This window comes from Balaenoptera acutorostrata, chromosome 2, assembly GCF_949987535.1.
Source record: "Balaenoptera acutorostrata chromosome 2, mBalAcu1.1, whole genome shotgun sequence".
Taxonomy (NCBI): Eukaryota; Metazoa; Chordata; class Mammalia; order Artiodactyla; family Balaenopteridae; genus Balaenoptera; species Balaenoptera acutorostrata.
In genome coordinates this window covers 126,208,294-126,226,419 of record NC_080065.1, presented here as the reverse complement: position 1 = coordinate 126,226,419, position 18,126 = coordinate 126,208,294, and the positions used below count along the sequence as shown (strand labels likewise).

The 18,126-nt window shown below is 39.4% G+C and overlaps 1 protein-coding gene across 1 annotated transcript; it reads right to left on the bottom strand.

Annotated features, from left to right (window-relative positions):
• Positions 1 to 2,083: 2,083 nt before the first annotated feature.
• PCDHB1 (protocadherin beta 1) lies at positions 2,084 to 4,540 on the bottom strand. The gene has a single exon (XM_007194120.2). It carries the CDS (start codon positions 4,538 to 4,540, stop codon positions 2,084 to 2,086), a length of 2,457 nt encoding a protein of 818 aa, XP_007194182.2.
• Positions 4,541 to 18,126: the final 13,586 nt, after the last annotated feature.

Sequence of the window (18,126 nt, the reverse complement as noted above, 5' to 3'; positions counted from 1 at the left end):
AATGTTCATTGCACCTCTATATACAATAGCCAGGACATGGAAGCAACCTAAGTGTCCATCGACAGATGAATGGGTAAAGAAGATGTGGCACATATATACAACGGAATATTACCCAGCCATAAAAAGAAACGAAATTGAGTTATTTGTAGTGAGGTGGATGGACCTAGAGTCTGTCATACAGAGTGAAGTAAGTCAGAAAGAGAAAAACAAATACCATATGCTAACACATATATATGGAATCTTTAAAAAAACAAAAAGGTCATGAAGAACCTAGGGGCAGGATGAGAATAAAGACGCAGACCTACTAGAGAATGTACTTGAGGACACAGGGAGGGGGAAGGGTAAGCTGGGACGAAGTGAGAGAGTGGCATGGACTTATATACACTACCAAATGTAAAATAGATAGCTAGTGGGAAGCAGCTGCATAGCACAGGGAGATCAGCTCGGTGCTTTGTGACCACCTAGAGGGGTCGGATAGGGAGGGAGATGCAAGAGGGAAGAGATATGGGGATATATGTTTATGTATAGCTGATTCAGTTTGTTATAAAGCAGAAACATCACTGTAAAGCAATTATACTCCGATAAAGATGTTAAAAAAAAAAAGAAAGAATTTAAGGGACTGCCCTAGTGGTCCAGTGGTAAAGAATCCTTCCAATGCAGGGGATGTGGGTTTGATCCCTGGTGGGGGAACTAAGATCCCACATGCCGCGGGGCAACTAAGCCCGAGTGCCACAAACTACAGAGCCCACTCACCCTGCAGCCTGTGCGCCACAACTAGAGAGAGAAAACCTGCACGCCACAACTAAAAGAGAAGCCTGCGCAACACAACGAAGAGCCCACGTCCCACAACAAAAGATCCTGTGTGCCACAACCAAGACCCAGTGCAGCCAAAAAAATAATGAATGAATAAATAAATAAAATATTATTTTAAATATAGTATAAAAAATTTTTTAACTTTATTGTAACTTAAAACTTCCAGTAGAAATGTAGATCTATATGCATTTCAAAGTTAAATTTGTAATTGAAGCAATTTGCCCAAACTAGAGGTACTGTTCTACCCTTGGAATACCAGGTACAAATGTTGTGCCTATCTGTGTGGGACACACCCTGTGGGTCTGAATTTACACATTGTATAAAATAAGGTACATAATTAAAGACTCAGTAAAGCAAACTTTTTAAACAGTTAAGGCACAGTTGGTAGTATTAATAGCATCCTTGAAATATGTTAATGTTTTAATTTTTTTTCTTTAATTTTAGAATGAGAGAACTTAAAATAGCTTACAAATGCAAAACAGTGATGATCAAAAACAAACCTAACTTGGATCCCTACTCCATTTCATTTTTTGAATGATATGCTAGGAACTAACTCTTTTTCTTAGTTTCCATGTTGTCACATCAGCATGCTCAGAGGAGAAAATGGCTTAAGATCAAATCCGGTAATACATGAAAATCTATCTTTTCTTAAGGCCACTTTATGGTATTAATGCATTCTTTCTCCTTTAATATCTTTTTGTTTTGTAGTTGTTCAATAGCATTTGTTATCTACAAGTCTCTTTTTTTCCTCATCTACCTTCAAACAACTGCTCTCTGATGAGGAATGAGATATCTGTGTATAAACAGATTTAAGACTTGCCTAAGGTCCCCAACAACCATTAAGAAATCTACAGCTAACTTAATTCCTGAACTGAATCTCTTTAGCCTTATATCTGCCTTTACATTTGCAAATAAGTCAAATCCTTTTTCTTCTTCTTTACCCTTCCTCCCATCCAGTTATCTATGAGGACCACCATTCACCAGACATTTGCATGATTGTGAATGATGGTATGCAAGATGTTGATTCAAAGATGATCTCTACTCATCAGGTAACAAATCTAAAAATTTCTGAATAACAATAAACTATATTTCTACTTCTTGAACCTAATTGCTTTCTGATGTATCAAAACTAGGAGCTAGTTCTTGTCCCTATGCATGCATAACTTTCTAATGGAAAATAACTTAAAGGCAAAATAACATGATATCTCTATGGAACTAAGCATATCCAGAGCCAGGACTAATGAACTTCCACAGGAGACATGAATAATGGCTACATATAGTCATCAGATACTTGGGCATGGCCCTCTGACCCCCAAGACCTATTTCTATCAGAATCTGGTGGTAAACTGGAGCCAGCCTCCGTTTTTACCTCTCCAGTGCCATGGGGGAAGGGGAAGTTGGGCATAAGGTGCTTAAGAAACCAGAATTCACTATTGCCAGTGCCAGTGGCTGAGGACACTTCATAGGGACAAGGCTGGGATATGGATCCACTGGCTTCTCCTTGTACCAGGTTGTTAGAGAAATTACAGTCATCATAGAAATGCTCTTGAATTGTGAACTTTTCTCTGTATTTAATCTTCTGGCAGATATGTGTAATGAAGATCACTGTGACAGAGAGGAGAAAGAGAAAGGAAAGCACAGCCAGAGAAATGACCAAATATTTAGTGGATGGATTTACCCTTGTAGGATGCTTGAATGGATCCCGGAACTGCAGATAGGGCTCAGAAAAGCCATCTACCAGGAGGATATTAAGTGAGGCAGTAGTAGAAAGAGCTGGTTGGCCGTGATCCTGAACAAGAACGATCAGTTTCTGCATCGTGGGGTCTCTCTCAGATATCTGCCGCAATGTACGGATTTCCCCATTTTTTTGTTGAACAGAGAATAACCCAGGGTCAGTGGCCTTAAATAGATGATATGAAAGCCAGGAATTCTGACCTGAGTCACCATCCACAGCCACCACCTTAGTCACCAGGTAGCCTGCCTCTGCAGACCTAGGCACCAGGTCATTGCAGGGCAAGGTGCCATTTTGCAGTGGGTACAAGATCATTGGGCAGTTATCATTGTCATCCAGGACAACCACTCTGACAGTAACCTGGCTACTCAGTGACAGGAAGCCCCCATCAGTTGCCTTTACCACAAACTGAAAATCTTGAATGGCTTCAAAATCCATAGTTCTCAGTGCATAGAGTTTCCCATTGTCTGAATTTATGGAGATGTAAGCAAAGACTGATAGATCTCCACTTTTTGGAGGCAGCAGAGAATATGTTATTTGGGCATTCTCACCCAAATCTAGATCCTCAGCATGGACTTTGCCAATAAAAACTGCAGGGCTGTTATTTTCTGGAACAGTCAAGATGTAGGAATCTTCCTGAAATACTGGGGGATTGTCATTAATGTCAGATATTAGCACCTCTATCACAGTCTCCGAGGACAGGGTGGGTGTTCCAGTATCCATGGCAACAAGGGTGATATTATAGCCAGAGACCTCCTCCTGATCCATGCCTCTGTCAGTGACCAGTGAGTAGGAATTCCTGAATGTACGTTTGACTGCAAAGGGAAGGTCTTCTTTGAGGAAGCAAGTGATTTTTCCTCCCACTCGAATGTCCCGGTCTCTGATAGAGAAAAGGGCCACTACCGTCTGTAGTGGAGAGTCCTCAGGGAGAGGGCTGGACACAGAGGAGACTGTAACTTCAGGAGGATTGTCATTAACATCCACCACCTCCACCAGGACTTTGCTGTGGGCAGAGAGGCCTCCTCCGTCGGTAGCTTGAATGTCAATGTCATATGTTTCAATCGCTTCAAAATCTAGGGACCCTCTTAGTCGAACCTCTCCAGTTTCAGAGTCAATCTGAAACGTCTGGAGAATTACTTCTGGGTTTTGCGCTAAAGAGTAAGTTATCTCCTTGTTGGAGCCCTCGTCTAGGTCGGTGGCAGTCACTGTAGCCACCAAAGAACCATTGGCACTGTTTTCCGGTACCTGAGCGCGGTACACCAGTCGAGAGAATTGGGGCACGTGATCATTGACATCCAGAACCTGCACGCGGATGTGGGCAGTGCCAGACTTGGGCGGAGACCCTCCGTCCACAGCTGTAATTGTCAGGTTGACTTCAGGCTGCTCCTCTCTGTCCAGGGGTTTATCCAGCACTAGCTCGGCATACTTGGGCCCATGGCTGCGGAAGCGGGTGTGCAGGTGGAAATACTCACTGGTGCTCAAGGTGTAGTTTTGGAGACCGTTGAGGCCGACGTCCAGATCCTGCGCGCTCTGCAGAGGAAACCGTGAACCCAGGGGGGTGCTCTCCGGAATCTTTAAAAGAGGCTCCTTGTTTAGGAAAACCGGGGCATTGTCATTGATATCAAATACCCTGACCTGCACGCGAAAGGACTGCAGTGGCTCCACCAGGACTATTTCAAACTCCAGAACGCATGGATCGGCTTTGCCGCAAAGTGACTCCCGATCCAGTTTCTCCTTCACGAACAGATCTCCTGTCTTGCGGTGCAGCCGGAAATGCAGTATATTGCCCTCGGAAACGAGCCGCGCCCCGCGCGCAGCCAGCTTCCCTACCTCCAGCCCCAAGTCCTTAGCCACGTTAGCTACAAACGAACCACTCTCCATCTCCTCTGCCACCGAATAGCGGATGGCCGCCGCACCCCCCACAGATAAGCACAGAAAAAGGAGAAGCGAGCCCACTTGCCTGCTTTGCAAGAGTTTTCTGCGTGCAATCGCCATCCGTTCTCACAAGCGCACTCTCTGCAGCAGATACACCTGTTGCGTACACACTTTCACTTTTCTGCCAACAGGTTCCTGCAACAGCTGCTCTCGGCTTTGCTAGCCTCTAACCGCAGCGCCGCCAAAGGCTAACCGAGCCAGGTGAGCTGTTTTGCACTTGGAAGAAAAATTGCATTAAGTAACTCAACTCCCCAGTCTATCGAATATATTAATAGATATGTTCTCATTCTGGAGAGTAAGGTGGAGGTTGAAAGTTGTTGCCAAAGCAACAGCAAACTCACCTTTCAATTCCCTTTCAGGAAAAAAAGCCCTGGGGAATTGAACACCCAATGAGGATACTCGTTAAGCAAGCTTAAGGTTGAAGTCATAGTATCTGTGAGCCGGCTGGGGCCGCTGCAGCAGCGGGCAAACAGCGAGGTGTTAAGGTACTCGGCACACTCCACACACACACTCCGCCCAGAGACCAAGGGAGAGGCAAAAAGATGCTGCAGTGTCTTCTGAAGCGTAAACCAACTGGATGGGAATGAGGGAGGGGGGCTTGGAGGAAGTGATCAGTAGGAAAAGGAAAGGGGACAGACAGACATCATCTCTCAGGAAACTGGGGTCCATTAGGTACACTGATAGGGGAACTGTTCAACTTGCCTCATGGTTTGCATAAACCCATTCTTTTCCACAGAACCCTCAAACGCTTAGGAAGCGACTGGCTTGTCACTTATGATTCTGATGGAAGCAATACTTATTGGGTATGATTTCTATATACTGGTACTGTATTAAGTAATTTACATGCATTATCTCATTTAACCCTTGCAACAACTCTATGAGGTACACATTATTATTATTTCTTTTTTACAGATGAAATTGAGACTGGAGAGGTTATGTTACTCCCCCAACGTCTTCTACCTAGTAAATATTAGAGAAGGAACTCAATTTGATTTTGTCTGACTCCAAAGTCATGCTCGTAATTAGTATGTAACTCTGCTTCCCAAATAATATAGTAGATAAATTAAGTGAAGATAAATGTTTGGCTTTGGATTTTAAAGGAAATTAAATAATAGACTACTTACATATATTGAAAATGGCCCAATAGAAATTTTGCAAGATATTTGTTGAGAGTTTTTTACAGTCATAAGATCATAGAATGTTTAAGAATGATAATGCACCTCAGAAAGATTAGGTCCAATCTCCCCACCCCTTTTTTAAATAGATGAAAAAACTAAGGCCCAATGATGAAATCACTTGCCCAGTCCATACAGCTACTGCTGGCAATATAAAAACTAGAACCTGTCTTCTGACACTCTATCTCATGCTCATTAGCAGGAGCATTTGGTGGTTTCCCATTTGTAAAAAAAACTCATTAACACTTACAGTATGTAATCTTCAGAATCTAGTCTCTTTCCTTTGATATTTAGCTCAGTCTCAGATTGATGTTGTGTTCTGCTCTAGCTCATTCATTTCCAATGCTGTATAGAATTCCAGTCTGGTCAATGCTCTTTGGCCACAGACCATCAGGAACACACCTGTAGTTGAACAAAGTTGTATTTTCTGATTACTGCAACAAGGGAGACATCACACCACAGAGAATCATGGGGCATCTCAATAAGAGGGTGTTAAAAAGGACTTGCGATATTTGTGCAAGGTGATTTGGGGGTGGTTTGAAGTAGGACTTTGCTCTGGATTGGATGCTGTCAGAAACAGTTATTTTTATAGTTGGATATATTAATAATTCTTAGAAGGTGAGAAAAATGGAAGGAGGCTAAAGCTGTGATTGGTAATTCATATTAGCCATTTTTGTGGATTGGAAAATGTTCCTTTTCACCTGATTATGGCATCCTCTTGTTTTTCTCTTAATCCATCACTGTCACAGAGTGGCCTTGTCTAATGTTGTTCTATGAACCTGTTTTAGTTCAACACGAGAACAGCATAGCCTAGCTCTGAGTATCAGGCTAGCTCCTAGCTGTCACGGACTGCTTTTGTCTTTTTCAGCATGAACAGCAAAACTCATTTACTATTGTTCTACTGTTCACAGAAGTATGTCATTATATATGTCACTTTGTACACACGTGTGTACATTTGAGGGGGGGCATATACCTAGAAGTGGCATTGGTGTCATAGGGTATGCTCTTTTCAGCTTTACCTGATACTGCCAAACTGCTTTCTAAGAAGTTGTACCAATTTACACATCTCATCAGCAGGATGAGATGTGTAAATAGGTCCATTATTTTAAATTGGTCCATTTGTTCTAATTCTTACCAACACTTATCGTTACTAGTCTTCTTAAAAGTTTAACCATTTTGGCTATCTCAGTGTGGGCTTAATTTGCATTTCTCTGATTATTAATTATTGATGACGTAGGGCACTATTTATTTAATATATGTTTAGTCATCTGGATAACCTTTGGTTGGGGGGGGGTGGTTGTTCAGTTCCCTTGGCCATTTTTTTACATTGGATTGTCTTTTTCCTATTGATTTGTTGTAGTTCTTCATATATTCTAAATATGAGTCCTGAGTATCTCTTTATAATTAAGAAAAAGAGACATGCTTATCCTTAGTTGATATATAGCTTATCCTTAGTTGATATATATCTACAGAGTTTTGTTTAAAAGAGGTATTTCTCCCAGTGATTCACACATTAAGCAGAAGCTTATGGCATCCTAGGAAGTCTTTTTTTTAGCTGAGGTGTAATTGACATATAACATTATATGAGTTTAAGGTATACAGTGTGATTAGATATTAGTATATACTGCTAAATGCTCAACACAGTAAGTCTAGTTAACATCCATCACCACACGTAGTTATAAACGTTTTTCTTGTAATGAGAACTTTTAAGATCTACTCTTGGCAATTTTCAAATATACAATACAGTGTTATTAACTACAGTCACCACCTAGGAAGTCTTAATACAATCAGTTTGTAAGTAACTCATTCAAAACCCATAAATTTAAAAAATACATTCTTATGACTTGAAATACAAGAAATGCTGCTCTTCAATTGGATTCCTCTGAATCTTAATTTGTTTAGTTAGTTCTCAGGGTATGTATTATCTGCTTGATGAGATGAAATTCCAAAATATTTTCTTTTTCCTCTGAAAACTTTGGACCCTTTAAACATCATGGTATTTTTTTAAAATAAGTTTTTATTCTTTCCAGTGAAGGTAGAACTAGGACATACAGAATAAATCTACAACCTACCAAGCTGTAATGCCAGTGTCTTTACTCAAAATCTAGTCATTGGGAAGAGGGGCAAACCACACCTAGTAAAATATCATGAAGTTTAGAGAGAATTAAAAATGCATTCCAAAATTTTATCTAAGGACTTCCCTGGTGGCACAGTGGTTAAGAATCTGCCTGGCAATGCAGGGGACACAGGTTCAAGCCCTGGTCCAGGAAGATCCCACATGCCGCGGAGCAACTAAGCCCGTGCGCCACAACTACTGAGCCCATGTGCCTAGAGCCCGTGCTCCGCAACAAAGACAAGCCACTGCAATGAGAAGCCCGCGCACCGCAATGAAAAGTAGCCCCCGCTTGCCGGCAAGCAGAAACGAAGACCCAACGCAGCCAAAAATAAATAAATAAATGTATTATAAATAAATAAATAAAAGTAAGCATAGACTGAGAAGGTAGGACTGCATAATTTTTTAAAAACTGTATCTAAGTACTAACTCTTAGCTTTAAAAAAATCTTATTTTGAAATAATTTAAACCTTCAGAAGAGTTTCAAGAGTGCTTACAATTACCCATTACCTACCTATTGATTTGGTTTGACCAAATTTTGGTCAGGTTTCTCTTTTTCTCATAGGCCTCTGAACTTTAATTCACCCCCAGACTGAAACAAGTCCTAAAATCCCCCACTTAATTGTTCATTCTGAGAACTGGCCAACCACAGAGGGAAAAATATTCCTGTTAAAGCACCCTGATTATACCATCTGCTTGCTCTATCCCCTTGTCCTACTCCTACACAAAGTTACTGCTAGCCCTGCTGATCCCTCCCTAATTTAAAAAACAAAAACAAAAAAACTTTTTCTGTATGAGACATTTGCAGATTTTGTGATCAATGAGTTCTGCTATTGCAATAGTCTTTTAAAACAGCTTCTCCTTCCCTAAGTCCAGATTTGTTGATATTTGACATAATAAACAATAATAAATAATTATATAGTCTTCACCTAGATTCACCAATTTTGCTACATTTGTTCACTTTCTCTCATATATATACACATGTATGCATATACATCACATGTTATACATTATACATATATGTGTGTGTGTATATATATATATATATATATATATATATATATACACACACACACACACACACACACACACATTTATTATTCAAAACCAGTCACTCTCCCTCTTAACTTCTGTGGGCAGACTATATCTCTCTGCTCCACTGATGTTGAGTTTGGCCATGTGAATTATACTAGACCCTCACGATGGGTTTAGTATAATTCTCCACCCCTTCACTTTGGGCTTGACCACGTTGAGTTGCTTTGGCCAACGGGATGTTAGCAGAGTGGGTAGTATCTGTGAACGTGACCTTATTTGAAAACAGTGTCTTTTCAGATATAATCAAGTTAAGATAAGCTTATATGGAATTACGGTGAACTCTAATGACTGGTATCCTTATAAAGAGAGATTTGGAGACACACAGACACACACAGGGAAGAAGGCCATATCACGACAGAGATAAGAGACTGGACTGATGCTGCTATAAGCCAAGGGATGCCAAGGACTGCTGGCAACAACCAGAGCTAGGAAATAGCAAATAAGGATCCTCCCCTAGAGCCTTCAGAGACAGCAGGGCCCGGCTGATGCCTTGATTTCAGACTTTTAGCCTCCAAACTATGAGAGAATAAGTTTGCTTTTTTTAAGCCACCCACTTTGTGGTAGTTTGTTATATCAGCCCTAGGAAACTAATACACAGAGTAAAGCAAGTTGTGGCTTGAAATGTGCTGCAATAATTGGGCTTGCCCTCTTGCTCTTTTGCCACCTTTCTAAGAACTTTTTCTGGATAGCCCACCGATTCAAGGATGAGTATGGAACAGCACTGGATACAACCTGTATACTGAAGCAAAGCACAGCTGATCTCAGCCTAAATCTGCTGACCTCCAGATGCACGAGTGGGAATTAATGTTATTTTGAGCTGTTAAGTTTTGCACTGTATTTTGTGACCATAGCTGGCAGATACAGTATGTAAACATTGTATTTTGTTATGAGTTAGTTGCAGACATTTTAACATATCATCCCTAAATATCTCAATATGTACCTCTTACAAACAGGGGCATTCTCCCACATAACTTTAAGTACAATTATCACACACAGGAAATTTAACATGAATACTATTACCTAATATTGTATTCAATATTTGAACTTCCTCAATTGTTCCAATAATGTCCTTTATGGCTGTTTTTTTTTTAATCCAGGATATAATCAAGGTTTGCACATTGTACTCAATTGTCATGTTTTTCTAGTTTCCTTTAAACTAGAGCAGTTTAAAGAAAATATTTTTATGACTTTCTTTTGAATGACACTGTCATTTTTAAAGAGTCATTTTAGGGCTTCCCTGGTGGCACAGTGGTCGAGAATCTGCCTGCCGATGCAGGGGACATGGGTTCGAGCCCTGGTCTGGGAAGATCCCACATGCCGCGGAGCAACTAGGCCCGTGAGCCACAACTACTGAGCCTGCGCGTCTGGAGCCTGTGCTCCGCAACAAGAGAGGCCACGATAGTGAGAGGCCCGCGCACCGCGATGAAGAGTGGCCCCTGCTTGCCGCAACTGGAGAAAGCCCTCGCACAGAAACGAAGACCCAACACAGCCAAAAATAAATAAATAAATAAATAATAATTTTTAAAAAAAAGTCATTTTACAGGATATCCCTCAATTTGGGCATTGTGTCTTCATTAGATTCAGATGAAATATTTTGACATCAGTACCACCTTGGAGATGTTGTAGTCTCTTCAGTGCATTACACCAGGAGGCATATGATGTCATTTATATCCCATTATTGGTGATACTAAGTTTGATAATTTGGTTACAAAATAGTGTCCAAATTTCTCAATTTGAAAGGTACCTTTTAATTTTTCATGATTAGTTATCTTTGGAGAGATGTTTCAAAACTATGTGACCATGATGTGGAGAAAAGGGAACCCATGTGCACTGTTGGTGGGAATGTAAATTGGTGCAGCCACTATGAAAAACAGTATGGAGGTTCCTCAAAAAATTAAAAAGAGCTACCATGTGACCCAGAAATTCCACTCCTAGGTATTTATCTGAAGAAAACAAAAACACTAATTAGAAAAGATATATGTGCCCCTATGTTCATTGCAGCATTATTTACAATAGCCAAGATATAGAAGCAATCTGGATAAAGAAGATGTGGGGTGTGTGTGTGTGTGTATGTATGTGTGTATATAACAGAATATACTCAGCCATAAAAAAGAATGAAATCTTGTCATTTGTGACAACATGGATGGTCCTAAACGGTATTTGCTAAGTGAAATAAGTCAGATAAAGACAAAAACTGTATGATTTCACTTATGTGTGGAATCTAAAAAAAAACAAAAAAAAACCCAATGAACAAACATAACAAAGCAGGAACAGAGTTATAGATACAGAGAACAAATTGCCAAAGGGGAGCGGGTGGGGGGGACAAAAGAAATAAGTGAGGGAGATTAAGAGGTACAAACTCCATTTACAAAATAAATTAGTCAAGGGGATGAAATGTAGTGTGGGGAATACAGTCAATAACTATGTAATATTTTTGATGATATAACTAGACTTACCATAGTGATCATTTTGAAATGTGTAGAAATACTAAATCACTGTGTTGTGTACCAGGAAATAGCAGTGTTATAGGTCAATTATACTTCAAAAAAACAAAATCATAGAAAAAGAGATCAGATTTGTGGTTACCAGAGGCAGGGGGAGGGGGAGGGTAGGAAGAAGAATTGTATGAAGATAGTCAAAAGGTTCAAACTTCCAGTTATAAGATAAATAAGTACTAGGGATGTAATATATAACATGATAAATATAATTAACACTGCCTTATGTTATATATGAAAGTTGAGTTCTCATCACAAGGAAATTTTTTTTCTATTTCTTTCATTTTGTACCTATATGAGATGTGAATGTTCACTAAACTTATTGTGATAATCATTTCATGATGTAAGTCAAATCACTGTTATATACCTTAAACTTATATAGTACTGTATGTCAATCATATCTCAATAAAACTAGGAAAAAAACTATGTGAATATTCTATTTCTAAAACAATTTTATTACTCAGTGTTTTCCAACATCCATGGATGATACTTGCCTATATTAATATATACTTGTACTTACATAAGTATCTGTGGTGTGTGTATGTGTGTGGGTGTAATCATAATATTTATACTTTCAATCCACTAAAACAGGTTTCTTCCTTCCCATCCACCAATTCATATTTATATTAGCCTTGTACCAAAGTGAGAATATTTGGTTCCCAGCACCATCAATATATCTGCTCATTATGCAAATCTTAAAATATGATATTTTTACAATAAGATTTGATAATCATGATCCTTGGTATTTGCCCAAAGTAGTTGAAAACTTATGTCCACACAAAACCCTGCACACAAATGTTTATAGCAGCTTTATTCATAATTGCCAAAACTTGAAGCAACCAAGATGTCCTTCAGTAGGTGAACTGATAAATAAACTGTGGTATATCCAGATAATGAATTATTCTTTATTATTATTATTATTCAGCACTAAAAAGAAATGAGCTATCAAGCCATGAAAAGATATGGAGGAAACATAAATGCATCTTACTTAAAATGCATGCTGCTAAGTAAAAGAAGCAAGTCTGAAAAGGCTGCTCTATGATTCCAACTATATGACATTATAGAAAAGGCAAAACGAAAAGAAATCAGTGGTAGTGAGAGGCCTGCGCACCGCGATGAAGAGTGGCCCCCGCTTGCCACAACTAGAGAAAGCCCTCACACAGAAACGAAGACCCAACACAGCCAAAAATAAATAAATAAATAAATAAATAAATTTATTTAAAAAAAAAAAGAAATCAGTGGTTGCCAGGACTTAGGGGGAGGGAGGATGAATAGGTGGAGCACACAAGATTTTTTTAAATGGACTTTATTACTATGCATGTGTAATTACAATACTGGCTAATCTCCCCATTGGTTGTTTCTATTGTATTCAAACTTGAAAGTCTTACTTTTAATATTTATGATATTTGTTATAGTCATATTTATAAGCATATTAATATCTGGGATACCCTCTAACTTTCTTTCATATATACTCAAGTCTGAAAAACACTTTTTAGGAGCACATGTATTTTATTTTATTATTATTATTTTTTAATTAATTTATTTATTTTTGTCTGTGTTGGGTCTTTGTTGCTGCACCCGGGCTTTCTCTAGTTGTGGGAGCGGGGGCTACTCTTCGTTGCAGTGCACGGGCTTCTCATTGCGGCGGCCTCTCTTGTTACGGAGCACGGGCTCTAGGCGTGTGGGCTTAGTAGTTGTGGCTCATGGGCTCTAGAGCACAGGCTCAGTAGTTGTGGCGCACGGGCTTAGTTGCTCTGCAGCATGTGGGATCTTCCCGGACCAGGGCTTGAAGCTGTGTCCCCTACATTGGCAGGCAGATTCTTAACCACTGCGCCACCAGGGAAGCCCTGGAGCACATGTATTTTAAAACATTGAGTTCACACCTGCGGTTTTAGACTTTACTATTATTTTAGGATTCTTTTCTTTTATTGTGTCTTTTCATGCATTTTAGGTTTCTTATTCCTTTTGGCAGGAACAAGAGGCTTTGAGGGTATAGAAGTCTTTCTTAGGCAGCTCAATTTATTGCAGCTGCTTTTGATCTACCATCTGTTGCTTTAAATGACAATGCCTCTTGTTGTTTACCATGTGCATCTGCATATAATGTTTCTGTCTTCCACAGTAATATAAGAAGCCTTAATATAAACCAATACCATTTATAGTCCAGATTTATATTACATTCTTACTTTAAACAGAGGGCTTTCATGCCCATGTTGACTCTGGTAGCATGGGTTATAGGTGTCTTTCCATGTAATCTGACAGGTGTTTGGGAAACTTCCCAATTTAACCAAATGGAGGCTAGGTTAGAATGTTATTCTTCTCTTAATTAAACTCCAACCAATTTATCTCCTTTATCAGTGAAGATAATTCAAGTAACATCCCCAAATTGGATACCTAAATTTTTATTTAAATCAGGATTTTGAAAAAAAAAGTTTTATGTCTGAAAACAGAAATGATAACTATTTTCTGTGTTAAGATCCATAGAAGAGTAAATGAGAAAACATCTGTAAGAATACTAAATATTAACTGGGTTGGTTGACAAAGCCAAGAGTGCTTCCTGGGTAGTCCTATCTTTTTCTGGGATTTGAGAAAGAAATTCATGTTACTCTCAATTTGCTAGAAGTGACTTTACACTGTAGCCCACATATCTGAAGATATAGTAAGACTCTGGCTATAAAGCAGTCACTTGTTTCGGAATATGGGAAGAGTGATATTAAACTAATTAGGAAGAAGAGGTTACCATCAAAAACATAGAAATTGTAAGGTCAGTTGGAATTTTGACTTCATAGCCTCTTGAAAAATAAAAGTACCCACCTTTTCATAGTATTTTTAATAAAGATAACATTTGAAAGAACTATTCCATTACCTCTTTCTCCTGTTTCATTCTCATTATCTATCAAAAGAATCTCTACTTAGCAACTCGATTAACTTCAGGGGCTCCCCATCTGAAGTTAAATGTACAAACTTCAAAGTGACTTCATCATCACTGTGTAAAAGTACACAGTGTGAAAATACACAGGGTAAACATAAGAAGCATACCATAACTTTCCTGTATTTTCAACTCTGATAGTTTATATATACCAGTCCTGGAAGAAAATAAGAAACATGAGTTTTCCTCCTAGAATTTCTATGACCTCTTACCACTTCCTAAATATAATTACACTTGTTTTTTCCTTCCAGAAGCAGAAATCAGGGAGAAGTACTCTCAGCTAAGCTTCCTTGAATGTATTTGGCTAACAAGATAGAGCTTCAGAAGCATTTCTTTCAGCAAAATGTACTCTGTGAATACTTTAGTAACTATTTCTAAATGTCTATAAAAACAAATATTTTTCAGATACTCATCTGATAACAAGATATGCTGAAAGAAATGCTTGGGAAAATTTTAACATTTGTAAATTATTTGAGGGGATGTGGGAGAAGTGAGAGATCACTCTGGAAATTCTCAATTCTCCTATACCTCTCTGTGGCTTTTTTAAATGGTCAGATCTCCCCAAAACCACCTCCTGAGGTTCAATATTCCAAACCCCTCCAATTTGTTTCTTCAGAGTTTAGGATCTCCATCCAAAGTCCTTTTTGAACTTTATCAAAAGCATTTTCCTCATCTACCACCAGGTGGCAGGTGGATCCACTTTTTGGAGAGCGACCCTGACCCCGCCCTACCGGAAGTTGTCATGCAAAGGAAGCCTCTCTGGCCACGCCTAGAGTTCAGCACCCTCGACGCGGACAGCGACACCGCCCAATTTAGTCCCGTGACTCGCTGCAGAGATTTTCACCTGACAAAGGAACTGGCCAATCCCAACTGGTTCCAAGGGCCGCGTGACTGACAGTTTACAAAGCCAGATATGGAGGGGGAAAGAACTCCTTGATTTGGGACATTTAGGTTGGCAGGGGAACCAGGTGATTTTAAATAATATATCGTAATGCAAAAATCCTAATTTTTCCCCCTTACTACCCACCAGATTCTAAGTGCATTCTTAGAAATGCTATCTTGCTGTGCGAGAGACAGTAGATTAACCAGCCTCGGTGTGTTGGTTTATTCCGACAAAACGCGTTAAGACAACGAAGGCGGTACAAAAGTCCGTGTGACTTATGGCGGCCAATCCCTCTTCTTGCACAAAGCTGCCTGTCAGCTTTCTTAAGAAACCAGGGGACGGACTGCTTTTTCTGCATAGTTTTTCAGTTAGTCTCGAAAACCCGAACAGTAGCTCTTTTTGTGCACATGAAATTACTATTTTAGACAGAGAGGTTGGACTGAAGCACGAGTGTACTCTAAAATTGACGGTTTAGGTGTCATCTTTCCAGTTGCCTAGCAACAAATTAGACAAAAAAGAGCACGTCTGCGGGTTTTAACTTACATAACAGCAAAAGCCCAAGGGCAAATGAAAATGCGCTCTGGACAGCTTGACATATTAACTAGTTCTGGTGTTTAGAATCAGTCTAATTAAATCTCAGTGCTGGGGCAGCAGGTAGAGCTAACGGGAACAAGTAGCTATTTAAGATGGACAAATAAGCTAAATTAAGCCGAGTTTTACCTGTAAATTATCCGTGTTGTACGGATTGCTTTCTCACTATTTCCCACTATTTTGGCGGCGATAATTCAGATCTTTAACCAGCAGAGGGCGACTCGACTGCATTTTTCGCCCCTAAAACACTCCCTTCCTTCACCCCACCCTTTCTCATCCCTTGCCCCTGGGAAATTAATTTACTAGGCTCTTCAAATATAGACCAACGGAGGGTGGAGGAAGGAGAGCAGCAGCGCAGAACTCCACAGAGTGCCAGCCCTGTCAGCCTTGGATCTGTGGCTGCTCTGCTGTCCCCTTACTTGGAGCTGCAGAGGGGATTGCAGCCGTTGTCCCCGGAGGAGGCTGGGATTAAAAGCAGCCCCACCCCCAGAAGACGTGGATATTTGTGATCACTAGCTTCAGAGAATTGGGAGAGCCAGAGAGAGCCTGGTTACACGACAGATATAACCTGTGAAAAAGAAAAGAACCAGTTCACTTCTCAGGGCCAATAATAGCTCAGTATGCTGGAACAGCAACAAAAAAAGGCTCTGCTCTGGCTTTGATACTCTAGGAACAAAAATGGGGTGGGGGTAGGGAAAGGAGAAGATGAAAGACTAAGAGTCTGACTGAGTCATCTTTAAAACAGAACAAGCAAAGCAAGCCACTCAGGGGGAAAGACAATGACAGAAAGCCTGCTAGAATGCAGGGCAGAGCAATAAAGCATGCTGTACAAAGTTACTTTATTGCTGGGCGGAACCCTCTGCATTCTGGACAGGCATACCACTTGCTCCAGAGGAGGTGGGTTTTACCTTGTATTGTAAGACTTTGCAGAATCTTCTCGGGCAGGCAGCCAGAAATCCCATTAATTGGACATGCCCTTTATCTTCTCATATTTATGTCTCAGTTTCAAGCTAGTAAAATTAATTTTTTCTGGAGGACATTCAACTAAATTTTATGCAGCATTGCATTTTCTCTCCTTCAATCATTAAATTTCTATAAAGCTTGTTTTTAAAGAATACCATTTCATTAACAAATACAATTCATGAGGAAGTATGATACTCTGTTAAAGTTGATGGTGTGTTAGGTTAGATCAACACTTTTCAGAAAGGATGATTTGATTCAGTTTCATCATTAATCTTTCAAGTAAATTGCACTTTGATGGTGTTGTATTGCACACCTTCTGTATCTAATCACTTATAAAATAAATTTTTTATGCATATACCAAACTTCATTCATGTTACACCAAGATCCAAACAAATGTTTAAAACTGGCTAATATAATCTCTCCATGGAAGCCAGAATTATCTTTAAAAAACTGTAGTAGTAAGTCAGTGAACAAGCACTTAGTAAAACAGGATGTTCAAAAAGCCAATAAGCATATTAAAAGGTTTCAACATCATTAATTATCCAAGAAATGGAATTTTAAACCACAATGAAATGCCTTTATCCACACAAGAGAATTAATTAAAAAGCTGACATTTTCAAGTGTTGGAAAGGATGGGGCAACTTCAGCTATCACACACTGCTGATGGGCTATAAGTTGGTACAGTCACTCTGGAAAACTGTCAGCATTTACTAAAGTTCAATATATGCATACCCTACAACTCAGTAATTGCAGTCTTAGGTATATTCTCAATAGAAATACTTATATGTGCACACAAAAAGACATGTAAAAGAATGTTCATCTTAAACTTGGAAGCAATCCAAACCTCAACAATAGAATGGATAAATATATTGTTATTGCCATATACAGAAATATATACATAATGACTTTTTTAAAAACTACTGCTACATGCAACAGTATGTATAAATCTCACAATGTGATGTTCAGCAGGAAAAAATCAGAAACACAAAATTTTGTACAATTCTACTTATATAAAGCTCAATTATTGGAAAAACTAAGGTAAGTCAGAATAGTGGTTGCCTTTGGTGGAGATAAAGACTGAAAGGGGGCATGAGGGAGGCTTCAGGGGGTATTGGTAATATTCTGTTTCTTGATCTGGGTGGTGGTTACTCAAGTGTGTTCGCCCTTTAAATATCTATTGAGCTATACACTGATTTGTACATGTTAATTATGTTATGCAATCTAAATTCCTTAAAGTCGCCTATAAGGCCCTGCAAAAACTAATCCTACCTAAATTTCCAATCTCTTATTAACCATTTTCTCCCTCCATCACCACACTTGAATTACTCTGAGCTTTCATCAGTTTCTAGAACATATCTATCTCTTTTCAATCTTAAGGCCCTTGGGCTTGCTGTTTTCTCTGCCT

Coding starts and splice junctions, on each gene's coding strand:
- PCDHB1 (XM_007194120.2), bottom strand. CDS start 4,540: ATGGCGATTGCACGCAGAAAACTCTTGCAAAGCAGGCAAGTGGGCTCG.